Source organism: Ranitomeya imitator, chromosome 9 (genome assembly GCF_032444005.1).
Source record: "Ranitomeya imitator isolate aRanImi1 chromosome 9, aRanImi1.pri, whole genome shotgun sequence".
Classification (NCBI taxonomy): Eukaryota; Metazoa; Chordata; class Amphibia; order Anura; family Dendrobatidae; genus Ranitomeya; species Ranitomeya imitator.
The window spans coordinates 37,260,222-37,288,165 of NC_091290.1; the positions used below are offsets into that span (position 1 = coordinate 37,260,222).

Genomic DNA, 27,944 nt, shown 5'->3' on the forward strand with positions numbered 1-27,944 from the left:
TTGTAAGAGCTGCGCTCCTTGTCTAGGAGACTGGCCACTGCTCTCAGACTGCAGAGGTGACCGGTAACCAAGGCAACAAGCAGTAAGCAATAAAATTGTAAAAATCCCGCCGTTCTTGCGAATTGAAGTTTTTTTTAAAATAAAAAATAGCAAAGTTGTTGTTTTTACAAGAACTTTGCAATTTTGCCCATTTATGGTGATCAGAAAACCTCTTAAAGCAACATTCTCTATTCACTATTTTCCCATGGCATGGGGGATAGTACTGGCACCACACACTGCTGCTGGGGTTTGCATTGCCAGCCTTGTTTTTTTAGCTTAAGCTCTGCTGATACCATTATTTCCAAACAAGCCCAAGGAGAGGTGGGAATGCTGCAGGTATGTACATATACAGTTAGAAAGCAGCCGCCTCACTGCTTGCTATAGCTGGTTGCATGTTCCTGAAGTAGTTCCCCCATATGTCAGATAAATATATATATATATATATATCTTGTGGCTATAGACATCACTCCTCATCTGAAACTACATTTCCCGGCGTGCATCCCGTTAGATCTTGTCGCCAGGAAACAGACCAACAGTCGGTGAGCTCAGCGGAGGGGTCGTGCAGGCTCCGAGGTCTTCAGGCAGTTACAGGTCAGGTTGTCACACTACCCCGCTGTCAGCTCTTCTATGTTCCGGGACTGATAATGACGCAATGCATGCCGGTAGTTGTAGGCGTTAGGCAGTGGTGGTGGCGCTGCGGCCTAGTTGCAGTATGAAGCCTGCTGTGCTGGATACTGACTGTGTCCTGCACTGTTTACCAAGTAGTTGTTTCCAGGGCTCGTATATATGTGACTGAGGAGTTAGACAGCCATGTGCAAAAGAAAAGAATAAGTGCAAAGCTTCTTGTGCTATTGTGTATAGTGTGGCATTTGTGTCAGCAAATAATGCCACCATACAGTGCTGACATTAGTGCGGTACTATGGCCACACACTCCTCAATATTGAAATTGCAACACAAAGAAGGAAAAATAGTGGAATTCTGGTAATCACAAGATGGATAGACGTGTTACTGATCTATGCAAATGATGGAAAAATTAAAACCTAATTTTCCAAAGATCATGCTTTATTCACTGTGGAGTATGAGGGCGACATGCAGAAATCCCCGCACTTACAGCCTCAGCGGCTATCACTAAGGGTATTAATGGTTTCCTTAGGTGGGTTCTGCCTCTGAATGCACTTGGACACCTAAATCATCAAGACCCGCTGCTGGCAGCTCAGTGTAATCACGGACCAATGACGTCCCAGATGTGCTCGATGGGAGACAAATCCGGAGACACTGCAGCCGTGGGAGCACATTTAGGCCACGCAGGCTTCTCACAGAAGAACCAGCAACATGGGTCCAGGGGTTGTCCAGTTGAAAAATGGCTCCTAGGACGCTGTCCTAGATGTGCTCAATGGGAGACAAGTCTGGAGATGTGAAAAGCCGTTGTTTGAGTCAATGGAGCCCCTGTAGCTCATAATCCAATGTCGGGTATTATTATTTATTATAGCGCCATTTATTCCATGGCGCTTTACATGTGAGGAGGGGTATACATAATGAAAACAAGTACAATAATCTTGAACAATACAAGTCCCAACTGGTACAGGAGGAGAGAGGACCCTGCCCGCGAGGGCTCACAATCATAAACGCTTTTTGATGGTTTTTAGTTGACGCCTCAGTATACGACATCTAATTTCACTTGCAGCACGGCATAAATCATGCCATTCATCAAATCTGGCAAGACCACTTGGGCAGCGCCATGAAGGGAAGGGCTTCATGAGAGAATGTCACACCGGTCCTACTCCCTGGATTATGGAGTGGGGTGGTATAATGTGTGGTAGCGGGACCCCACTTGTCTTCATTCCAGGTGCACTAACAGTTTGACATTACATTAATTTGCTGGTGGAACCAGTGGGGTGGCCATTTCGTTTTTCAAGACAATGCCATGTCACATACAGTCGGCAAGGTCTAAATGTGCTACCATAGCCTGCAGTGTCTCCAGACTTGTCTCCCATCGCCATCGAGCACATCTGGGACATCATTGGTCAGCAGTTGCACAGGGTGCTGCCAGCAGCGGATCTTGATAATTTACCCTAGTGTCTTCAGGAGGACATCCTGAAGATAACCAGTAATCACCTTGGTGATAGCAGCCGAGGCTGTAAATGCGACGATTTATGTGCATAACGCTCATAGTCAATATTGAATAAATCAAGATTAAAAAAAAAAAGTTTGTTTCCATCATTTGAATATCAGTAACATGTCTATCCATCCTGTAATTTCCATAACTCCACAACTTTGCCTTCTTGGTGCTTCAATTTTAATGTTGAGAAGTGTTACTTTGGGCTGAAAGGTGGCAGATGAGGTTTAACAATGATAAATGTAAGGTTATACACATGGGAAGAAGGAATCAATATCACCATTACACACTGAATGGGAAACCACTGGGTAAATCTGACAGGGAGAAGGACTTGGGGATCCTGGTTAGTGATAAACTTACCTGGAGCAGCCAGTGCCAGGCAGCAGCTGCCAAGGCAAACAGGATCATGGGGTGCATTAAAAGAGGTCTGGATACACATGATGAGAGCATTATACTGCCTCTGTACAAATCCCTAGTTAGACCGCACATGGAGTACTGTGTCCAGTTTTGGGCACCGGTGCTCAGGAAGGATATAATGGAACTAGAGAGAGTACAAAGGAGGGCAACAAAATTAATAAAGGGGATGGGAGAACTACAATACCCAGATAGATTAGCGAAATTAGGATTATTTAGTCTAGAAAAAAGACGACTGAGGGGCGATCTAATAACCATGTATAAGTATATAAGGGGACAATACAAATATCTCGCTGAGGATCTGTTTATACCAAGGAAGGTGACGGGCACAAGGGGGCATTCTTTGCGTCTGGAGGAGAGAAGGTTTTTCCACCAACATAGAAGAGGATTCTTTACTGTTAGGGCAGAGAGAATCTTGAATTGCTTGCCTGAGGAGGTGGTGATGGCGAACTCAGTCGAGGGGTTCAAGAGAGGCCTGGATGTCTTCCTGGAGCAGAACAATATTGTATCATACAATTATTAGGTTCTGTAGAAGGACGTAGATCTGGGGATTTATTATGATGGAATATAGGCTGAACTGGATGGACAAATGTCTTTTTTCGGCCTTACTATGTTACTATGTTACTGACATAAGTGCCGTACTATACCCAAATACCGAACGGGTAGATTAGGTGCATCTAACTCCAGCGAACACATTATTTAGGCCAGTCTTAAAAAATTTTCCCCTCTGTCGTAAATTTGCACTTATATGGTACCCAAGGATGTTATTTGGACTGTGACTGCTGCACAACAGCCATCCTAATGAACCCCAACTGATATGGTTACAACCAAACGGGATTTTCTACACGGTTGAAAATCTGCACCAAATTATCACTGTGAAAATGCTACAGAATTTACCATAGATTTCCTCCTTTGAATTACATTGAGTACAATATTAGTATTGTAATGGGCCGCAGATTTGCTGCTCAGAATAACGGTTGGATAATCTGGGTCAAGGCCTCTTTGCCGGCAGGTAGGAGGAGGTTCTCATCTCTCCGACCTGTCAGCTTCAAACTACTAACGTGGTTGTTGCATCGGGATCCTTTCATCGGTGATTTTATGATTATTATTGTTGACTAGCTGAAGAGCCCGGCGTTGCCTGGGCATAGTAAATATCTGTGGTTAGTTATAGCACCTCACGTCTCTTATTTTCCCATCATGCCTCTCATTTTCCCCCTCACTCCTCTCATTCCCCCCTAACACTTGTTATTTCGACCTCACATCTGTCATTTTCCGATCACTCCACTATTTTCCCTCACTCCTCTCATTTTGCACTCACACCTTTTCATTTTCACCTCACATCCCTCATTTTCACCTCAGTATATACATGTTTGTCATCTCCCTTATATATAGTATAAACCTGTATGTCTTCTCTTGTATATAGTATATACCTGTATGCCATCTCCCCTGTAAGTAGTATATACCTGCTGTATGTCATCTCCTGTATATTGTATATACCCATGTGTCATCTCCTCCTGTATATATTATATACCTGTATGTCATCTCTTCTGTATATACTATATACCTGTATGTCATCTCCTCCTATATATAGTATATACCTGTATGTCATCTCCTGTATATAGTATATACCTGTATGTCATCTCCCCTGTATATAGTATATACCTGCTGTATGTCCTCTCCTCCTCTATACCTATGTGTCATCTCCTCTTTTATATAGTATATACCTGTATGTCATCTCCTGTATATAGTATATACGTGTGTCATCTCCTCCTGTATATAGTATGTACCTGTGTCATCTCCTCCTGTATATAGTATATACCTGTGTATCATCTGCTCCTGTATAAAGTATATACCTGTGTGTCATATCCTCCAGTATATAGTATATACCTTTATGTCCTCTCCACCTGTATATAGTATATACCTGTGTGTCATCTCCACTGTATACAGTATATACCTGTGTGTCATCGCCCCTGTATATAGTATGTACCTGTATGTCATCTCCCCTGTATATAGTATATATCAGGATGTCATATCCTCCTGTATATAGTATATACCTGTATGTCATCTCCTCCTGTATATAGTATATACCTGTGTTTCATCTCCCCTGTATATATGTGTGTCATCTCCTCCTGTATATAGTATATACCTGTGTCATCTCCTGTATATACTATGTACCTGTATGTCATCTCCTCCTCTATATAGTATATACCTGTGTGTCATCTCCCCTGTATATAGTATACTAGCTATTGAACCCGTTCTACGCCCGGGTGGCGAGCATTTATATTGGTATATGGTCTCCATCCTGGTATGTGCTGCTCCATCCTGCGCCCCCATCCTGTCATGTGCTGCTCCCATCCTGCGCCCCCGTTCTGTCATGTGCTGCTCCCATCCTGCGCCCCCGTTCTGTCATGTGCTGCTCCCATCCTGCGCCTCCATTCTGTCATTTGCTGCTCCCATCCTGTCATTTGCTGCTCCCATCCTGCGTCCCCGTTCTGTCATTTGCTGCTGCCATCCTGCGCCCGTTCTGTCATGTGCTGCTGCCATCCTGCGCCCGTTCTGTCATGTGCTGCTGCCATCCTGCGCCCGTTCTGTTATGTGCTGCTGCCATCCTGCGCCCGTTCTGTCATGTGCTGCTGCCATCCTGCGCCCGTTCTGTCATGTGCTGCTGCCATCCTGCGCCCGTTCTGTCATGTGCTGCTGCCATCCTTCGCCCGTTCTGTCATGTGCTGCTGCCATCCTGCGCCCGTTCTGTCATGTGCTGCGGCCATCCTGCGCCCGTTCTGTCATGTGCTGCTGCCATCCTGCGCCCGTTCTGACATGTGCTGCTGCCATCCTGCGCCCGTTCTGTCATGTGCTGCGGCCATCCTGCGCCCGTTCTGACATGTGCTGCTGCCATCCTGCGCCGGTTCTGTCATGTGCTGCGGCCATCCTGCGCCCGTTCTGTCATGTGCTGCGGCCATCCTGCGCCCGTTCTGACATGTGCTGCTGCCATCCTGCGCCCGTTCTGTCATGTGTTGCGGCCATCCTGCGCCCGTTCTGTCATGTGCTGCGGCCATCCTGCGCCCGTTCTGTCATGTGCTGCTGCCATCCTGCGCCCGTTCTGTCATGTGTTGCGGCCATCCTGCGCCCGTTCTGTCATGTGCTGCGGCCATCCTGCGCCCGTTCTGTCATGTGCTGCGGCCATCCTGCGCCCGTTCTGTCATGTGCTGCTGCCGTCCTGCGCCCGTTCTGTCATGTGCTGCGGCCGTCCTGCTCCCGTTCTGTCATGTGCTGCTGCCATCCTGCGCCCGTTCTGTCATGTGCTGCTGCCATCCTGCGCCCGTTCTGTCATGTGCTGCGGCCATCCTGCGCCCGTTCTGTCATGTGCTGCGGCCATCCTGCGCCCGTTCTGTCATGTGCTGCGGCCATCCTGCGGCCGTTCTGTCATGTGCTGCGGCCATCCTGAGCCCGTTCTGTCATGTGCTGCTGCCATCCTGCGCCCGTTCTGTCATGTGCTGCTGCCATCCTGCGCCCGTTCTGTCATGTGCTGCGGCCATCCTGCGCCCGTTCTGTCTTGTGCTGCGGCCATCCTGCGCCCGTTCTGTCTTGTGCTGCGGCCATCCTGCGCCCGTTCTGTCATGTGCTGCGGCCATCCTGCGCCCGTTCTGTCATGTGCTGCGGCCATCCTGCGGCCGTTCTGTCATGTGCTGCGGCCATCCTGAGCCCGTTCTGTCATGTGCTGCTGCCATCCTGCGCCCGTTCTGTCATGTGCTGCTGCCATCCTGCGCCCGTTCTGTCATGTGCTGCTCCCATCCTGCGCCCGTTCTGTCATGTGCTGCTGCCATCCTGCGCCCGTTCTGTCATGTGCTGCGGCCATCCTGCGCCCGTTCTGTCATGTGCTGCTGCCATCCTGCGCCCGTTCTGTCATGTGCTGCTGCCATCCTGCGCCCGTTCTGTCATGTGCTGCTGCCATCCTGCGCCCGTTCTGTCATGTGCTGCTGCCATCCTGCGCCCGTTCTGTCATGTGCTGCTGCCATCCTGCGCCCGTTCTGTCATGTGCTGCTGCCATCCTGCGCCCGTTCTGTCATGTGCTGCGGCCATCCTGCGCCCGTTCTGTCATGTGCTGCTGCCATCCTGCGCCCGTTCTGTCATGTGCTGCTCCCATCCTGCGCCACCATTGTATTATATGCCCCCCGCTCCAGTGTGTATGCCCCCGAATGCTGCTGCCATATAAAAAAAAAAAAAATACCATACTCACCTATCGTCCGGCTCCACTGCAGGTATGTCTTCAAGAAAATGGCGCCAAAAAGCGGGGACTGCGCAGGCGCCGATTCCGGCTGCCGGAATCGGCGCCTGCGCAGTCCGCGCTTTCCGGCGCCATTTTCTTGAAGACACACCTGCAGTGGAGCCCGAGTGTGTCTTCAAGAAAATGGCGCCGGAAAGCGCGGACTGCGCAGGCGCCGATTCCGGCAGCAGGAATCGGCGCCTGCGCAGTCCGCGCCCTCCGGAGCCGGGAGCAGAGGAGCCGGGAGACGGAGCCGCAAGCAGCGCTGGAACCGGGAAAGGTGAGTATACTTACCCTCCCTCCTGGCGGTCCCTGACTCTCCGGTGGAGATCGCGGTATGCGTTCAGTGCTTACGCATACCGCGATCTCCCGGGAGCGTCGCTCTGTGAGGCCCAGACTGCGCCGGCGCTTGCGCAGTCTATAGAGGCTTCGGACAGAGTGACGCTCCCAGCGTTATATTATAGATACCTGTGTGTCATCTCCTCCTGTATTAGACCTCGTTCACACGTTATTTGCTCAGTATTTTTACCTCAGTATTTGTAAGCTAAATTGGCAGCCTGATAAATCCCCAGCCAACAGGAAGCCCTCCCCCTGGCAGTATATATTAGCTCACACATACACATAATAGACAGGTCATGTGACTGACAGCTGCCGTATTTCCTATATGGTACATTTGTTGCTCTTGTAGTTTGTCTGCTTATTAATCAGATTTTTATTTTTGAAGGATAATACCAGACTTATGTGTGTTTTAGGGCGAGTTTCGTTTGTCAAGTTGTGTGTGCTGAGTTGCGTGTGGCGACATGCATGTAGCGACTTTTGTGAGATGAGTGTTGTGTGGCAACATGCGTGTAGTGACTTGTGTGTCGAGTTGCATGTGACAGGTTAGTGTAGCAAGTTGTGTGCAGCAAGTTTTGCACATGGCGAGTTTTGCGCGTGGCGAGTTTTATGTGTAGTGCCTTTTGAGTATGTGCAAGTGTTGTGTGAGGCAACTTTTGCATGTGTTGCAACTTTTGTGCATGTGGCAATTTTTCCACGTGTTCAAGTTTTGCGTGTGGCGAGTTTTCCATGAGGTGAGTTTTGCACTTGTGGCGAGTTTTGCGTGAGCCTAGTTTTTGCATGTGGTGAGTTTTGCGCGTGGCGAGTTTTGAGTGGCGACTTTTGTTTTTCGACATTTATGTGGCGAGGTTGGTGTATGTGTGGTGAAATGTGTGCTGAGGGTGGTATATGTGTTCAAGCACATGGTAGTGTGTGGCGCATTTTGTTTGTGTGTGTTCATATCCCCATGTGTGGTGAGTATCCCATGTCGGGGCCCCACCTTAGCAACTGTACGGTATATACTCTTTTGCGCCATCACTCTCATTCTTTAAGTCCCCCTTGTTCACATCTGGCAGCTGTCAATTTGCCTCCTACACTTTTCCTTTCACTTTTCCCCATTATGTAGATAGGGGCAAAATAGTTTGGTGAATTGGAAAGCACGGGGTTAAAATTTCACCTCACAACATAGCCTATGATGCTCTCAGGGTCCAGACGTGTGACTGTGCAAAATTTTGTGGCTGTAGCTGCGACGCCTCCAACACTTTTCCTTTCACTTTTTCCCCATTATGTAGATAGGGACAAAATTGTTTGGTGAATTGGAAAGCGCGGGGTTAAAATTTCACCTCACAACGTAGCCTATGACGCTCTCGGGGTCCAGACATGTGACTGTGCAAAATTTTGTGGCTGTAGCTGCGACGGTGCAGATGCCAATCCCGGACATACACACATACACACATTCAGCTTTATATAGTAGATAATCGTTCTCTTTTCTTTGTATGATCTAGAAATTGAAAAATATGGAAGGAACTCACTCCAGTCACAGGAGGAAAGGAGGGAGAAACCAGGTACATAAGAACCTTTGCATACAAATAACGATAGAAACGGATCAGTTTTCCAAATACTGTTATAATCCCCCCCAACCTACCGTCTCCTTCCTCCATACCCTGTAGATTGTAACCTGTACGGGCAGAGTCCTCTCTCTGTACGCCTATGTTCACATGTTGTGTTTTTGCAACTTTACAAAAAAGCAGGTTTTGCTGCTTTTTTCCAGTGCGTTTTTGCTGTGTTTTTTTTTTAGGGGTGCAAATTATGTATTTTGTCTACAGAACATGTTTAGTAAAGTTAGTTTTATTCACCAAAAATATATGGTTATGTTTTTGTAGTGTTTTTACTCTTTCATTGCTTTCTATGGGCGAAAAAAATTAGGCAAAACGCTATGCTGCAAATAAAAAATAAACAAAACGCTGCAGTTTTCCAGTTCAGTCAGGAAAAACAAAATTCTGAAATCTCAGAGCTTTCGCTGGTACTGTAAAAAGCAGCATTTCATTTGCATAAAAATAGCTGGAAAAAAAATGCAATGTCTGAACGTAGCCTACCAGTCTGTGTTTTGTTAGTTTGCTTACTGTTCATGTGTACAGCTTACTGGAGTTGATGGGGCTTTAAAATTAATCAATAATGGTGGAATCTCAGATCGTCAAGTTTCTATCTGGACTTTCAATTTGTGTGTTCCGTTTTGGGGAAAAACAGGCGTAAATCATATCCAGAATATGCCCGTTTGCTAACTGATGCCAATGGAAGCAGAGTTGCATTGTTGATTATTATCTGTCTGGAACAAATGAAAAGTTCTGCATTCTTCACTTTTTCTTCTGTTCTTAAAACTGACACCAAAGGGAAACCAGATGGACCCTGTAATAATCGAAAAATTCTACCCAAATATAGAATACACTTAAGAATTAGTGATGCGTGAAAGGGTGCTAATAGAGTGTCTTCGACTAGCTTGAAAAATATGTTCCAGTCCCCGCGGCTGCATGTCTCGTGGCTGTTCGAGAGCCGCAAGACATGCAGGGATTACCTAACAAACAGGAAATCCCTGCATGTGTTGCCGCCTTCGAACAGCCGCGAGACATGCAGCCGCGGGGACTGGAACATATTTTTCAAGCACGTCGAAGACACTTGGTTAGCACCCGCATGCTCAGATAACACCTTATCCCAGAACATTTGCTCATCACTATTAAAGGGAACCTGTCACCCCCAAAATCGAAGGTGAGCTAAGCCCACCAGCATCAGGGGCTTATCTACAGCATTCTGGAATGCTGTAGATAAGCCCCCGATGTATCCTAAACGATGAGAAAAAGAGGTTAGATTATACTCACCCAGGGGCGGTCCCGGTACGATGGGCGTCGCGGTCCGGTGCGGGGCCTCTCATCTTCTTACGATGATGTCCTCTTCTTGTCTTCACGCTGTGGCTCCGGCGCAGGCGTACTTTATCTGTCCTGTTCAGGGCAGAGCAAAGTACTGCAGTGTGCAGGGGCCGGGAAAGGTCAGAGAGGCCCAGCACCTGCGCACTGCAGTACTTTGCTCTGCCCTCAACAGGGCAGACAAAGTACGCCTGCGCCGGAGCCGCAGCGTGAAGACAAGAAGAGGACGTCATCTGATGAAGATAGGAGATGCCGGACCACGACACCCATCGGACCGGACCGGGACCGCCCCTGGGTGAGTATAATCTAACCTCTTTTTCTCATCTTTTAGGATACATCGGGGGCTTATGTGCAGAATGCAGTAGATAAGTACATTATGTTTATGCTTATGTACAGAATGCTGTAGATAAGCCCCTGATGCCGGTGGGCTTAGCTCACCTTCGAGCTGACAGGTTCCCTTTAAGAATGTACCTGGAATCCCAAGTTGCAGAGACTGGAGCAGATCTTTCCCTCCAGAAGCCATATTATTTCTTCCTTCTTCTGTGTACTGTGCAAATTGTAATATTTGTAAATGAAACATAATGTTTCTTTTCATCAGGACCCCGATGTACGATTATCAAAGCTTTTATCTTACGCTCTGCGCCATGGAGCCAATGAAATGGGTTTGCCCATGGGGTCAGGTAGGTCTTTCATGAAGAAAGCTGCTATTTATTTTACTTTGTTATCCTCTATGCTTAAACAAATGGATTTATTTTAGGGAAAGGAAACTTGGATACTTTTTAAACATTTCTGTAGTTCTTTGTAGGATAGAGACTAGAAGATGATCTGCTGTTCAGCTTCATCTAACATTTACAACCAGCTACCACCGTACATCCAGGGATCTGACATTGGTAACCTACGCCAAGCACAACCACTATAAAGGAGTTTTCCGGTTTCAAAAAACCGCTGATCTCCACCTGTACTTTATTTAGGAAAAACAAACAAATTGCACCTTATTTACCCTCCTCTGGTCCAGTGCTGAGTCTCTGCTGCTGTAAAGTCAGCACTGCAGCCAATAAATGAGCTCTTCCTGAGCTGACTGTATGATCCGCTCAGCCCCACTGAGCTCACTGATTGGCAGCAGTGCTATCGAGGTGACATCAGACGGGGCAGCAGTGAAGATTCAGCACCGGACCTGGGGAGGGCAAGTAAGATTTTTTTTTTTAAATCTATAACATGGGGACAGGGGTTTTCTGAAATTGAAAAAACAAGACATAGTTATAGCATCACCCTTTGTCTTGTCTTCTTGTTCCCTCTGATCTTCCTTAGATGGCTTTGTCCCCGTTTCGTTCCTCCTCCACCTTCAGCAGTTTCGCTCCTTTACCCAGGATGACATTGAGCGTGTAGTCAGATGTAATGACAAGCAGCGATTCTCCATAAGAACCTCTGAACCCGAAGGGACCATAGAAATCCGAGCTAACCAAGGACATTCAATACAGGTGCGTCACAGAGGTCTACTATCGATCGCACTCTCGTCACCATCTGGATTTTCCTAGCCATCGACTATCAGCATTCTGTAATCCAATCCAATAAAATCTCCGTTTTTCTAAGGTTATGCGCGCACAATGTCTTTTAGATGCTGGCGGACCTGCATGGTTTTTGAAGAAGACGACTCATCAGGAAAATTCCGGCAGTGTTTTTCCTGACGCGTCTTCTTTTGCGGCATCTTTTTTTATTTATTATTCCATATGTAACATGGCGGCTTCCAAGCTGCTTGAAGAATGGATCAGTCACTTATTTTAACCTCTTTTTAAAACCTGAAACAATTGAAAGAAGTTGCAAAAGATGGAACATGTGCACGACAAGTTGCTGGGCAATTATGTTGGTTCTTTTTAACGTTATCGATCGCTTGGTGAACTGATCTGAATATCGTTTGTTTAAAATGAAATCCATTGACTTTTTTTTTGGATTACAGTATTTGTCTGTGAATGTAGTAAAAAATAAACATTTATTAATACTCTTGATTTCTTTTTTTGCAGGTGGAGGTCGAACTCATGCCATTAGGAACTGAACTTCCTCCACAAGCCATACATGGGACCTATATCCGTCACTGGCCTTTAATTCTCCGGGGTGGCCTATCTCGTATGAACAGGACACATATCCATCTGTCCACGCAACTTCCAGGAGAGGGAGATGGTGTGATCAGCGGTCAGTAATTCAGTGTTCGTCTATAAAGAATAGGCCCTACTAACGTTGCGTGCAAGGGGCTTGTGCGGTGGCACGCTCGGTCCTTACGCTGTCAAATGACTGAACTGGCTGCGCTCCATTTGCCACCGTCTACTGCCGCCGTATAGCACCATATCCTCCTTTTTAGAATCAATGCCCATTGGGTGAAACAGATCGGGAAATAAAACATGATACAATTGTTTTTCACAAATTCTACATTTAACCGTGAGAAAAAAACGTATATTATGTCCATGTGAAATCTTATGGCCCAGTTAGTCTAGCCAATAATCTACGAACAAGCATTCGTAGGAAGGATCGTTCCTGATTATCAGCTTTCCTGGACAGTCCGGCAATTAGTCAATGAACGAGCAAAACACTCGGGTGATCGGATCATTTATGCATGCACAAAAATCACAGAGAACACAGGACATGGGCCGCCGATAATACTGTATGGGGACACAATGAATCTGTATGGGGCACAACCATCAGGTTAGACCAGACCATTAATAGGACATATTGATTGATCACAGAGAGCACAGGACATGGGCCGCCGATAATACTGACACAATGATTTTGTATGGGGACCCAATCATCAGGTTAGACCAGACCATTAATAGGACATATTGATTGATCACAGAGAACACAGGACATGGGCCCCCGATAATACTGTATGGGGACACAACCATCAGGTTAGACCAGACCATTAATAGGCCATATTGATTGATCACAGAGAACACAGGACATGGGCCCCCGATAATACTGTATGGGGACCCAATGATTTTGTGTGGGGACACAACCATCAGGTTAGACCAGACCATTAATAGGCCATATTGATTGATCACAGAGAACACAGGACATGGGCCCCCGATAATACTGTATGGGGACACAACCATCAGGTTAGACCAGACCATTAATAGGCCATATTGATTGATAATCAGCTTTCCTGAACAGTCCAGCAATCAGTCAATGAATGAGCAAAACACTCTGGTGATCGGATCATATATGCTTGCACAAAAATCACAGAGAAAATAGGATATGGACCACCGATAATACTGTATGGGGGGACATTGATTCTGTATGGGACACAACCATCAGGTTAGGCCAGACTGATCAGCTTGCCTTGGGACATTAGTCGCACGGTATGGCATCTTCTTTTCAGCAGCACATGTCTTGTTTATCCGGAGCTATATACTGCTGATATAGGTGATGTTTCTGCAAGGAAGCATTTTTCTTGTTCATTGTGTGATTGCGTGCCTGTTTCAGATGCATTGATAGTTGAGATGAACATTGGTTTGCCTATTACTGGGTCGTCTAAATGGGCCATAAAGCCCCATAGATGTCTGTTATTTCAATGCAGATCTGTATAGCATGGATCCATATTCCCACCAAATGAACGAGCCCTTGAGCATTAGGAATTTGTGAATACCTTATTCCTGCCTCTGTACCTATGACAACTCTTCCAGTATGTGGCCTGGCATTACAACATTGCGGTTAGGAAATGTTTTTAGTATCTAAATTAACTATATCAATGTCCACATTCTCATTAGACTAATGTGCCTTCGACACTGTGGACCACTTTCTTCTGCTACATATCCTCTCATCTCTTGGCATCACAGACTTGGCCCTTTCCTGGATCTCGTCATATCTGACAGACCGAACATTCAGTGTCTCCTTCCCCCTCACCACCTCCTCACTTCGCCCCTTGTCAGTCGGTGTTCCTCAAGGCTCTGTTCTAGGACCCCTACTGTTCTCCATCTACACTTTCGGCCTGGGACAGCTCATAGAATCCCACGGTTTGCAGTACCACCTCTACACTGATGACACAGAGATCTACCTATCCGGACCTGACTTCACCTCCTTACTTACCAAAATCCCGCACTGTCTCTCTGCTATTTCAGCCTTCTTTTATGCTCGATTTCTACAACTGAACAATGACAAACCAGAATTCATCATCTTTCCCCCATCTCACTCTACCCCTCCACCAGACCTATCAATGTCAATGGCTGCTCACTTTCCCCAGTCCCACACGCCCGGTGCCTCGGGGTGATCCTCGACTCTGCCCTCTCTTTCAAGGCACATATCCAAGCCCTTGCCTCCTCTTGCCGTCTCAAACTCCAAAATATTTCTCGGATCCGCGCATTCCTTGACCGCGACACCGCAAAAACACTAGTCCATGCCCTCATCATCTCCCGCCTCGACTACTGCAACCTCCTACTCTCTGGCCTCCCCTCTAGCACTCTCACACCACTCCAATCCATCCTACACTCTGCTGCCCGACTAATCTACCTGTCTCCTCGCTATTCCCCAGCCTCTTCCCTATGTCAAGCCCTTCACTGGCTTCCTATTGTCCAGAGACTCCAGTTCAAAAGCCTCACAATGACATACAAAGCCATCCACAACCTGTCTCCTCCATACATCTGTGACATGGTCTCCCGGTACTTACCTACACGCAACCTCCGATCCTCTCAAGACCTCCTTCTCTACTCCCCTTTCATCTCTTCTTCCCACAACCGCATCCAAGACTTCTCCCGTGCTTCCCCCATACTCTGGAACTCTCTACCCCAACATGTCAGACTCTCGCCTACCATAGAAACCTTCAAAAAGAACCTGAAGACCCACCTCTTCCGACAAGCCTTCAACCTGCAGTGATCCTGAACCTACTGAACTGCCGCACAACCTGCCCTTCCCTCTCCTAGTGTATCCTCACCCATCCCCTGCAGACTGTGAGCCCTCGCGGGCAGGGTCCTCCCTCCTTATGTACCCGTGTGCCTTGTTTTTTTGCTCATGTTTAATGTATTTGTCTATATTTGACCCGTATTCACATGTAAAGTGCCATGGAATAAATGGCGCTATCAAAATGTATAATAATAATAGTAATATTTTTGATGGGGGTGGAAATTGGTCAGTAGGATATTGTGTAAATACCAAACTACTCCTGGACATCAAGTGTCATCATGGGGGAAAATTAAGAAAAAAAAATAAGGAATGCGATGGATGGACTCATTCTGTATAGTATATTGCAATCCTCTCCCTTTCCTCCAATGTAACTATCCTTTAAAATGGGAAATGTCTTAATACTTTTTTTTGTATCACGTCCTGTAATTAGTCGATTGGCTTCCCAGCAGTGGATGCCTTTTCATCATGGGGCGGCCAATGTGTACATAGTCATAAGTGGTCCAGAGCTTTGGGAAAAACCCTCATTAAACCGTGACATAATACAAGTGGGGTCTGGCAAATGTCACTGTTAAGTGATTACCGGCTCATTAACAGAGTCTGCATGTGAGTGTTGTAAATTGACTTAATGGTCAATATGTCTCTCCGCAGGCATGCGTAGGGACTGCGAAGTAGCCATATTTATAGACCTTCCTAAAGCTACAGAGGGTAAGTCTGGTCTTTGTCTCCATCTGTTATACAAACATTGCAATATTTCACTCATAATCGGACACTAGTGCTTCTCACACAATATCACTCCTGGAATAAATGATCCGGAACGTTAAATCGTTATTGCTAGAGCTGCACCCGGAGCGTAATATCCGGGCATTTATTACACTGGCACATGGAATTGAAAGTCGTGGTCGTGGGGGGAGATGGTGAAATGAAGACCCAGGTTGTATATATCGGTGGTTATGGATACATATTTCACCCTGTTTTGTTTTGCAGATCAGATACCATTCTTCTGGTCCGCTAACCGTGTCCTCCTCACACCTGGGAATGCTGACGGTCTTCTCCTCCCTAAATATTTCCTAAAGGCTTTACAGCTCAGACCTCACAGTAAGATTTGGGGGGGAAATTAGCAGTAATCATACATGAAGGAAAGAGGTCATATCTGGATGATCTTGTTCAATTTCTGTAGCAATAGAGACACATAGTGGTGGACTTGAGTACTACAGCCATACTTTTGTCGTGCTTTAAGCTGGTGTTTTCAGGTTTGAAAGTTATCTCCTATTCAAAGGCTAGAGACAGAGGAGTACATAGAAATCATGGGGCCCCATAGCAGAAGTTCTAATTACATTCATTCCTCTAGGAGCGCCAAAGATCATCTGAGCGCAATCTCCAGCACTCCCCCCTAAGACTAAATATAGCGGAAATGCACATAATAATAATAATAATAATAATTTTTATTTATATAGCGCCAACATATTCCGCAGCGCTTTACAAATTATAGAGGGGACTTGTACAGACAATAGACATTACAGCATAACAGAAATCACAGTTCACAATAGATACCAGGAGGAATGAGGGTCCTGCTCGCAAGCTACAAACTATGAGGAAAAGGGGAGACACGAGAGGTGGATGGTAACAATTGCTTTAGTTATTCGGACCGGCCATAGTGTAAGGATCGGGTGTTCATGTAAAGCTGCATGAACCAGTTAACTGCCTAAGTATGTAACAGTACAGACACAGAGGGCTATTAACTGCACAAAGTGAATGAGAACATAATGCGAGGAACCTGATTTTTTTTTTTAAATAGGCCACACAGGGATAGTTAGGTTAATGCATTGAGGCGGTTGGCCAGTCTGAACAAATGAGTTTTTAGGGCACGCTTAAAACTGTGGGGATTGGGGATTAATCGTATTAACCTGGGTAGTGCATTCCAAAGAATCGGCGCAGCACGTGTAAAGTCTTGGAGACGGGAGTGGGAGGTTCTGATTATTGAGGATGCTAACCTGAGGTCATCAGCGGAGCGGAGGGCACGGGTAGGGTGGTAGACTGATACCAGGGAGGAGATGTAGGGTGGTGCTGAGCCATGGAGTGCTTTGTGGATGAGGGTAGTAGTTTTGTACTGGATTCTGGAGTGGATGGGTAGCCAGTGTAATGACTGGCACAAGGTAGAGGCATCGGTGTAACGGTTGGTGAGGAATATGATCCTGGCAGCAGCATTCAGGACAGATTGGAGCGGGGAAAGTTTGGTAAGAGGGAGGCCGATTAGTAGAGAGTTACAATAGTCCAGACGAGAATGAATAAGTGAAATAGTGAGAGTGATCATGATCAGCCAGACGGTTCTCGGGATTGATGGCGGTCAGATCCCCAGTGATCAGAAAGTTATTCCCTGTCCTGGGGATAGGGGATAACTTTTAAATGTGAGAATACTCCTTTAAGCCTCAGCAATGTTTCCGTGTTTCCGTGAACCATGTATGTGTCCTATATTTTTCACGGATAGCACATGTACCCATCTGCGGAGCTGTGTTTTTGGGGACCATGTGTCCAGTGGAAAAAAAAAAAATCACGAAGACATGTCTGTTATTAATCCGATTCACCTATACAAGTTTATGGGTCTGTGAAACTCAAACACAGCACACGGAGGGGGGCGTGGCTATGTAGTGAAGGAGAGAGGACGCACTGTGAGAGAGCTCCCCAATCCTTCTTAATATCCTGCACCAAGACCCCTGCATACGGTGATATATTCACCACCGCCGGACCCCCTAGACTCCAGGCGACTTTCCGGGACCCTGCCGGGAGATCGATGTGGCCGGGGAGCTGCGGAGATTGAAGATCTCGGGACCCGCGGCTGGGAAGCGGCCATCTTGGGCAGAGCGCGCTTTGCAGGGAGAAGCGCGGTACCACTCTGAGTCAGGACGGGGCCGCGCTATGATCCCCAGGCGATTGCCGACGCCAGCGGTAGGCGCTGAGGGTTTGCGGTGCACCGGGTGAGTGAGAGACTGGGGCGGAAGTGGTGCCTGTGTGGAGCGGCTGTCACCCTCAGAGCGCGCGCTTCGGCAGTTGAAGACGCGGCGCCATCTTAATATCTCTGCAGCGCTGTAAGAGTGGGGGAGCGAGCACATATCCTGGACACATTGGGAGGACGCGCGGTGTGTGCCCTGGAAGATTGGGCCCTGCGCTCCTCATATCTAAGACACTCCACTTGTCGGTGCCATTACTCCTGAGGGCTTTGGATCCCTCTTTTGGCTGCTGACACTGCAGGCACGGTGAACCTTCCCTGGTGCACGGTGAACCTTCCCTGGTGCGCGGCACCCCAGTGGAACTTTGAGATTGTCCCATTTATAACTTAAACTTCAGTTTGCTGCAACCACCATCCTGTGATAACTTTGCTGGGCTTATATATATATATACAGTGGGGCAAAAAAGTATTTAGTCAGTCAGCAATCGTGCAAGTTCCACCACTTAAAAAGATGAGAGGCGTTTGTAATTTACATCATAGGTAGACCTCAACTATGGGAGACAAACTGAGAAAAAAAAATCCAGAAAATCACATTGTCTGTTTTTTTATCATTTTTTTTGCATATTATGGTGGAAAATAAGTATTTGGTCAGAAACAAACAATCAAGATTTCTGGCTCTCACAGACCTGTAACTTCTTCTTTAAGAGTCTCCTCTTTCCTCCACTCATTACCTGTAGTAATGGCACCTGTTTAAACTTGTTATCAGTATAAAAAGACACCTGTGCACACCCTCAAACAGTCTGACTCCAAACTCCACTATGGTGAAGACCAAAGAGCTGTCAAAGGACACCAGAAACAAAATTGTAGCCCTGCACCAGGCTGGGAAGACTGAATCTGCAATAGCCAACCAGCTTGGAGTGAAGAAATCAACAGTGGGAGCAATAATTAGAAAATGGAAGACATACAAGACCACTGATAATCTCCCTCGATCTGGGGCTCCACGCAAAATCCCACCCCGTGGGGTCAGAATGATCACAAGAACGGTGAGCAAAAATCCCAGAACCACGTGGGGGGACCTAGTAAATGAACTGCAGAGAGCTGGGACCAATGTAACAAGGCCTACCATAAGTAACACACTACGCCACCATGGACTCAGATCCTGCAGTGCCAGAGGTGTCCCACTGCTTAAGCCAGTACATGTCCGGGCCCGTCTGAAGTTTGCTAGAGAGCATTTGGATGATCCAGAGGAGTTTTGGGAGAATGTCCTATGGTCTGATGAAACCAAACTGGAACTGTTTGGTAGAAACACAACTTGTCGTGTTTGGAGGAAAAAGAATACTGAGTTGCATCCATCAAACACCATACCTACTGTAAAGCATGGTGGTGGAAATATCATGCTTTGGGGCTGTTTCTCTGCAAACGGGCCAGGACGACTGATCCGGGTACATGAAAAAATGAATGGGGCCATGTATCGAGAGATCTTGAGTGCAAACCTCCTTCCATTGAAGATGAAACGTGGCTGGGTCTTTCAACATGACAATGATCCAAAGCACACCGCCAGGGCAACGAAGGAGTGGCTTCGTAAGAAGCATTTCAAGGTCCTGGAGTGGCCTAGCCAGTCTCCAGATCTCAACCCTATAGAAAACCTTTGGAGGGAGTTGAAAGTCCGTGTTGCCAAGCGAAAAGCCAAAAACATCACTGCTCTAGAGGAGATCTGCATGGAGGAATGGGCCAACATGCCAACAACAGTGTGTGGCAACCTTGTGAAGACTTACAGAAAACGTTTGACCTCTGTCATTGCCAACAAAGGATATATTACAAAGTATTGAGATGAAATTTTGTTTCTGACCAAATACTTATTTTCCACCATAATATGCAAATAAAATGATAAAAAAACAGACAATGTGATTTTCTGGATTTTTTTTTCTCAGTTTGTCTCCCATAGTTGAGGTCTACCTATGATGTAAATTACAGACGCCTCTCATCTTTTTAAGTGGTGGAACTTGCACTATTGCTGACTGACTAAATACTTTTTTGCCCCACTGTATTGTGACTCTGACCTTGCTAATCATGCAGCGCACTAAGGGCTCAGGGGCAGCTGACAAACTGAAGGAATTTGCCTGAATTGATCCCTCTGATAACACACGTAATCTTAGAAATAACCCCTCTCAAGTGCAACGCAAAAATCGTCCCTCTGATGGTACTGAGGGAAGTGAACAGGAAGAACTGACGCTTAAACAAGCGTCGGACCAGTTAATGCAAGCTATTTCCCTAACCAGAACATCTCTCACCGAGAAGATAGAGGATGTACACACTGAGGTGGGACGTCTCCGTCAAGACATGCAGACTATGAAGGGACGCATTACAGAAGTAGAGGAGAGGGTATCACATGTAGAAGATACCATCACACCCATGGAGGCCAAGTTGACAAAAGTAGCCGGCTCTATAAATGCCTGGAAACAAAAGGCAGATGACCTAGAAAACAGACTACGCCGGAATAATATCCGTATCATTGGCCTGCCGGAGCGCTCAGAGGGTCAACAACCTGAGGCATTCCTGGAGGGGTGGCTCAAATCTTCTCTGGGAGATGAATTTTCATCGACATTTGCTGTGGAAAGAGCCCATCGAGTACCCACAAAACCTCTTCCTCCCGGGACCCCTCCTAGACCTTTTCTGGCACGGATCCTCAATTGCAAGGATAGAGATACTATTTTACGGTTGGCACGGCAGAAAAGCCCTATTAAACTCGATAATGCTGTAATCTCGATCTTCCCGGATTTCTCCGTGGAACTTCAAAAACAAAGGGCCAGATTTATGGAGATCAAGAGGCAACTCAGGGACAAAAATATCATCTATTCAATGGTCTTCCCGGCCCGGCTCCGTGTTGTCTACAAGGGTTCTTCGGTGTTTTTCACGGATCCGGCGGAGGTGACCGAATGGCTACGATCTCATGGGGAGTCTTGAGTAAAGGAATCCTGAATATGTCTAGTCAAGTAGAATTCTTTGGATTACCAAATAAGGAGCTCTCTCTGGAGAAGTCCAGATTACCAACTATACCGGACGCTGAATCCAGCGGGGGTATCCCCTTATTAACAATGGGAGCACAGGACGTTGCTCCTATACTGTTTGGTTTTTGTTCAATTTTTCTTCTTTTATTGGTTTTCTCTGTTATTTAAGTAGAAACTGCCGCCGACAATGCTCTTGCTTCCTATGTACCACCTTTGACCTTTGCCTGAGTAATAGCATGTATCATATTTGGATAAATAGACATGGGGTCTGAAATAGTATGCATGACGTGGAATATACGAGGCATCAAATCCCCCCGAAAGAAAATTAAGGTTTTCTCGCAAATCAGGCACTACCTCCCTCACATAATAGCCCTTGTGGAGACTCATCTGACCAGGGATACGGCCCGATATATACAGAAACCGTGGGTACAATGGTACATACATGCTTTCCACACCAGCTACTCGAGAGGAGTTTCATTGTTAATACATAGAGATGTTAGATGGGAAGCTAAGGAGGCTCGAAGGGACCCTGATGGCCGATTTGTATTTGTGCATGCATTAATTAATTCCAGCGAATATGTGATTTTATGTGTTTATAACCCTCCCCCTGCTAGTATGTCAATTCTCCGGATGGCAATGGGCTTTGCTCTAAATTATCCGGACGCACAAGTCATTTGTATGGGAGACTTTAACTTAGTCATGGATAATAGCCTTGATAAATTGAGACTGGACGACGGGAGATCTGGGGAGCCCCCCTCTTCAGCCCCGACCCAGTTGGCATCATTTATAGAGGGTAGTGGATGGCTTGATCTATGGCGGATACGTCACCCTGGAGTGCGGGGGTATACCTGTCACTCATCTACTAGACAATCTCTATCCCGCATAGATTACATATTCGGTTCTGGTGGGCTGGCAACGTGGGTGGATAGTGTGGAACACGGTAACAGGGGGATATCGGACCATAGCCCGATTATACTTAAACTCAAATTTGGACAATCAAGGAGTGGCATGGTCTGGAAGCTGAACCCATTTTGGCTTAAACTAATGGATAATAACGACAGAACAGAGGATCAGTTAAATTGTTTCATATCGTCTCACTCAGAGCCCCAGAACACCAATTTATTCTGGGACACCCTCAAAGCATACTTGAGGGGATGTCTGTCCTCCACGATTACATACATAAAAAGGGTGACCTTGAGGGAGGATGACGGGGTGGAACAGAGACTGAAAGATGCAGAGGCCGCATATATAGCTAGCCAAACCAATGGCAATAGAATTGAATGGTTGACCTCACAGAGATTATACACTCAGCACTTGGACACCAAATCTAAACGTAAGCTGTTCTTCGCACGTCAGTCATACTTTGAATTGGGAAATCAAACCGGTAAATTCCTAGCCTATCTGGTACGTCAGCATAATACATCTAATACAGTATTGCAGATTCGTGCACCAGACGGCTCATTAGTGTCCACGACTGAAGAAATACTTCAATGTTTTTATGACTACTATGAATCATTATATAGTTCCAAAAGTGGCCTCGGCGTTTCACAATGTCTAGATTATTTATCAGATGTAATATTCCCCACACTGAATCCCACTCAGCGAGAACTTATGGATGCTGCATGCACTTTGGAAGATGTAGAATATGCCATAATGGACATGTCCTCTGGGAAGGCTCCTGGGCCGGACGGGTTTCCTGTTGAGTTATATAAGAGATACCGGGGTATACTAGCACCACTCCTACTGAAAGTGTTCCAGGGCATATGGGAGGGAGGATGTATGCCTGATACCTTTTATGAGGCAAATATTGTTATACTTAAAAAGGAGGGGAAGGACCTTCTGGAATGTGGCTCCTATCGGCCCATATCGTTAGTTAATGTAGATTATAAAATTTTCACTAAAATTTTGGCCATTAGACTGAATTCCATCATATTGGACCTTATCCATCCAGATCAAACTGGCTTTATGCCTGGCAAAAATACTTCTATAAACATTAGGCGAGTTCAATCCATAATTCAATATAGTTCTTTGGTGTCAGATAACAATTGGGCAATAGCATCCTTGGATGCGGCCAAGGCCTTCGATTCTCGTGAATGGCCCTTCCTATCAGCATGCTTACAGAGATATGGCTTTGGAGATAAATTTCTAAGGTGGATCAGTGTACTATATATGAAACCTAAGGCGCGCATAATTATAAATAATTCCATCTCTAAGTCCCTCTCATTGTTTAGGGGAACCCGTCAGGGATGCCCCCTCTCACCGACTCTCTTTGCTCTCGCAATAGAGGCATTGGCAATACGTATGAGATCCTCCCCGGATATCAGAGGCATAGATATAGCGGGTCGGCTGGATACCATCGGCTTATATGCCGACGATATGGTAATATTCATGGATAAGGCATAGGAAACACTGCCCAAAGTGATTGCTATCATAGACGTCTTTAGTAAATACTCTGGCCTGTATATAAACTGGGACAAATCTGCTCTACTGCCTCTCTCTCATACCCCCATGCTAAACCTTGAAACTCTGTCCTCACTACCGGTCGTATCCAATTTTAAGTATTTGGGTATTTATATGTCCCAAAGTGGCAATTCCGATTTACAACCTAATATTTATCCTTTGCTAGAACTAGTCAAATCCAAATTTGCATCATGGAGCAAACTCCCACTATCTGTTGCGGGCCGTATCAACCTAATCAAAATGATTCTGCTTCCTAAATTTAATTATTGTTTGCAACATAGCGCAGTACCAGTACCTAAGTCCCTTTTTACTAATTTAAACTCCCTAATAACTTCCTTTATATGGGGAAAATCTAGGCCCAAACTTAAACTTTCTGTTTTACAGAGACCTAAGCAGGGGGGTGGAGCGGCGTTACCGGACTTTTTTCTATATTATCTGGCTGGGCAGGCTAAGACATTGGTCACGTGGATGCCTGGTGGTTATCTTCCTAATTCTGAACATCATTTGCTTCATTCTGCTCGGGTGGAGTGTCCATTGGGTTTTCTAGAATCGGAGAGAATGATCACCCCTCATCCGCTGCCCATGCTTCGACTGGCAAGATTAATCTGGAGACAAATAAAAAAAGTTGTTGGATATACAGATATTATAGCTGAAATGCCCCTTTGGGAAAATGGCTATTTTCCAACGCTGTTGAATCACCCGTCCACCGCCTTCTGGGTGATGCATGGTGTTACTTCGGTGGGGGATTTACATGACCGGGGGACCTTTGTGTCCTTTGAACAGCTGCAGACTAAACATGATATTCCGAGATCCCAATTTTTTCGTTTTTTACAATTAAGGTCAGCTTTCCAGTCATATATGAGGGGGGTGGCTACGGGCCGCACAATCTCGTCTTTGCCTCTAATAGGAGTCCTCAAATCCCAGGGACCCCAGGGCCTCATTTCTTCTTTATATACCTACATGCTATCAGTGGGTGCGGAATCAGTTATAAGACTCATCAGGGAGAAATGGGAGAGACTCATCCCTGACACACAGGAAGAAGAATGGGAGGAAATTTTAGAGTCCCCGATGAAGGTATCCCCGTCGGTTAATAACAGAATGACACAATTATACATAATATACCAATCATATCTAACTCCCGTGCGGCTTTTTAAGATGGGTCGACTTCACTCTGCGGAATGTCTACGCTGTCACCTGTCAGATGCGGACTTTGTTCACATGATGTGGAGCTGCCCGGTCATTCTTCAATATTGGAAGGAGGTGACCTCATTACTCTCCTCCATAGTATTGGCCCCTGTTCCTCTTGAGCCACTAAATTGTTTATTTGGGGTATGGGATGAGGAGACTTGGGGTCATCACGTTGCAATTTTCTTACGAGAGTCACTTTTCATGGCAAGGAAGGTGGTGGCAATGCGGTGGATGGGGGGTTCGTGTCCCTCCCTCAGAGCCTGGATTGAGTTAGTAAATTCGATTATTCCATACGAACGTACACTGTACCAGAATAGAGGATGCCCAGGTAAATTTGAGAAGATCTGGAGCGGCTGGAACTCCTCTCACCTAACTTTATAAACTCATGGTTATTTATGCTAGTGCAAAGTGTCAATTCTCTCTAGGTATCATGCAGAAAGGGACGTAGGTTTATTGTTAGGCGGCAGAAAGGTAGTTAGTAGAATACTGTTATAGTTAAGATTTAATAACTGTTAATTTTTCATGACTCCGCGTCAGATATGTACGGTTTCAATGGAGTAAAGGATATGTTGGACACACACTATGATATTCAGTTATGTATACATTGTACGTACTCAATATTGAATGTAATACTAAGGAGTATAAATTTGTATATTATGTTGTTGTTTTCTCAACATTATGGTTAATAAACGAATTTAAAAAAAAAACACAGCACACGGATACCGTCCACAATTGACATTTTGTTGAGTAGGAGAAGCTTTGCAATTTGTTTTTTGAGGCTTTTTTTATAACGATAAAGACAGACTGGTAGGGATTGAATCAAAGCCACTTATGAAACGGGAAAAAATGGGAAAAATCACAGACGTCTGAATGAGGCCTTATAGGGGTTTACTGGGAATAACTTTTTATTGTAAAATATGTCTCCATTTTATCCCTAAGCAACTTTGTCATTTACACCGTCAAAAATGTTAATCCATTGAGTGCCTCCCACCCCTCTCCTTGTCTCGGGTCACATGTTGCACTTGTGATCTGTGTCGGCTCTATAACGCCCACAATGAAAGTCTCATCATTATTGACTTCCAGTTCATTGCCCTCCTATAACTTTGGTTAATAATCTCGTATGCACAAAATAATACCGCACGTGGTGAAGCCGAGCTAGAGGGGAGCAATGAACGTGACATCAATGCAGATGAGAGGCACAGATCATGCGTGCAATACTCAGCACGTGGTCCCAGGCAGGAATGGAAGCAAACTGGGGGCCAAGTGACCAAATAGAATCTCTGCAAAAAAAGGACAAAAAAAGGTGTGAATTAATCACATAATGAAGCAAAAAGTATGGCAGATCTGCATGTGCCATTAACAAATTAATAAGTACGGTAATGCATTTATAATAATGATTGGCCTCTGGCAATGTGCCATGTGTTTGCAGGGTTGTAGGATATCTGGTTCTAATTGTTGGGATGTATTTTTTTAACTTATACTTTTTATATTTTCTTTTTGTAGGAAAACTGCTTGATCTCGAATGATGAAAATCTCTTCCCGAAATAAACTATTTAAAAAGTTTGTATGATATTGGTTTTGTTTGATTTCAACACTGGTTAAATATATACTGTATGTAGTCTCAGTTATAGGGGGGTGATTAGACTTGTGAAAGTACCAATGCTGTGTGACTTGGCCATTTAAATATCTGCATCTATAACATGCCATAAATAGTAAAGGAGTATGCCCAGAATCATAACCGTGAGCCAATCTATTCTATTTGCAAAATAACCATGACATAAAATATGAATGAAAAAATGAAGCTTCCACTCCCATTCCCACAAGCCAAAAGTGGAAGTGAGTCTGTAACAGGCAGAAGTGGGTCTGTATCAGGCGGAAGTGGATCTGTAGCAGGCGGAAGTGGGTCTGTAGCGTAGCAGGCGGAAGTAGATCTGTAGCAGGCGGAAGTGGGTCTGTAGCAGGCGGAAGTGGGTCTGTAGCAGGCGGAAGTGGATCTGTAGCAGGCGGAAGTGGGTCTGTAGCAGGCGGAAGTGGATCTGTAGCGGGCGGAAGTGGGTCTGTAGCGGGCGGAAGTGGGTCTGTAGCGGGCGGAAGTGGATCTGTAGCGGGCGGAAGTGTGTCTGTAGCGGGCGGAAGTGGGTCTGTAGCGGGCGGAAGTGGGTCTGCAGCGGGCGGAAGTGGGTCTGTAGCGGGCGGAAGTGGATCTGTAGCGGGCGGAAGTGGATCTGTAGCAGGCAGAAGTGGATCTGTAGCAGGTGGAAGTGGGTCTGTAGCAGGTGGAAGTGGATCTGTAGCAGGCGGAAGCGGGGCTGTAGCAGGCGGAAGTGGATCTGTAGCAGGTGGAAGTGGGTCTGTAGCAGGCGGAAGTGGATCTGTAGCAGGCGGAAGAGAGTCTGTAGCAGGCGGAAGCGGGTCTGCAGGAGTGGAGCTGTAGCCCTGAAATGATAGCCCATCTCTCTGTGTGCAAATTGACAGATTGAAAAGCAGGAGAAGAGAAGTGAAGAGCTGCGCATACTTTCTGTAATTCGTCTCTGCAGCTACAGATGCATTACCTGCAAGTAGTCTGACTCCCACAATTGTGCTCATAACATGTATCCTATTTCTACACTGTACATTTAAATTGTGGAAAACGCCTTTAATCATTTATGGAAGAAAGGGTCGGGCATGTTGGAATTCTTATTTCCCCACCAGATCTGCTGTCAGAGGAGAATCAGAGCTCTCTAATACACATAACATAATGGTCCAGAAGCACAAAAAATCTGCAGGTTGAAACAACTTAAGGGGGTTCAGGTTTCAGAAAACTCTGTTTCCCGGCTGCAATTTCTTTAAAAAAATAAATCCTGTCCTTTAGTCACCCTCACCAGTGTTAAATTTCATTATTTACCATAATGTAATGATTACAATTAAACTTTCATATATTATAGATTCATTATCCACCAACTGAAATTTGTCAGGTCTTTTATTGTTTTAATACTGATGATTTTGGCATACAACTCCTGATAACCCAAAAAACCTGTCTCAATAAATTAGCATATCAAGAAAAGGTTCTCTAAACGACCTATTACCCTAATCTTCTGAATCAACTAATAACTCTAAACACATGCAAAATATACCTGAGGCTTTTATAAACTCCCTGCCTGGTTCATTACTCAAAACCCCCATCATGGGTAAGACTAGCGACCTGACAGATGTCAAGAAGGCCATCATTGACACCCTCAAGCAAGAGGGTAAGACCCAGAAAGAAATTTCTCAACAAATAGGCTGTTCCCAGAGTGCTGTATCAAGGCACCTCAATGGTAAGTCTGTTGGAAGGAAACAATGTGGCAGAAAACGCTGTACAACGAGAAGAGGAGACCGGACCCTGAGGAAGATTGTGGAGAAGGACCGATTCCAGACC

General features: G+C 45.8%; 1 protein-coding gene across 3 annotated transcripts; it reads left to right on the forward strand.

Annotated features, from left to right (window-relative positions):
- The first annotated feature begins 337 nt into the window (after positions 1–337).
- On the forward strand, positions 338–26,110 carry TRPT1 (tRNA phosphotransferase 1). Of its 3 annotated transcripts, none has more exons than XM_069738548.1 (8): positions 338–375; positions 8,654–8,713; positions 10,665–10,746; positions 11,375–11,544; positions 12,085–12,253; positions 15,596–15,652; positions 15,932–16,042; positions 26,051–26,110. In XM_069738548.1, the coding sequence occupies exons 1-8, from the start codon at positions 367–369 to the stop codon at positions 26,071–26,073; spliced, it is 681 nt and encodes a 226-aa protein (XP_069594649.1). In that variant the 5' UTR covers positions 338–366; the 3' UTR covers positions 26,074–26,110. The 3 variants fall into 3 exon arrangements, with proteins under 3 accessions (XP_069594649.1, XP_069594650.1, XP_069594651.1); XM_069738549.1 differs by lacking the exon at positions 338–375 and adding an exon at positions 545–630; XM_069738550.1 differs by lacking the exons at positions 338–375; positions 8,654–8,713 and adding an exon at positions 552–630.
- The last annotated feature ends 1,834 nt before the right edge of the window (positions 26,111–27,944 follow it).

Excerpts from the sequence above, each read along its gene's own strand:
- TRPT1 (XM_069738548.1), top strand. Across the intron at positions 8,714-10,664 it reads GGAAAGGAGGGAGAAACCAG|GACCCCGATGTACGATTATC; the intron begins GTACATAAGAAC and ends TCTTTTCATCAG. Across the intron at positions 10,747-11,374 it reads GGGTTTGCCCATGGGGTCAG|ATGGCTTTGTCCCCGTTTCG; the intron begins GTAGGTCTTTCA and ends GATCTTCCTTAG.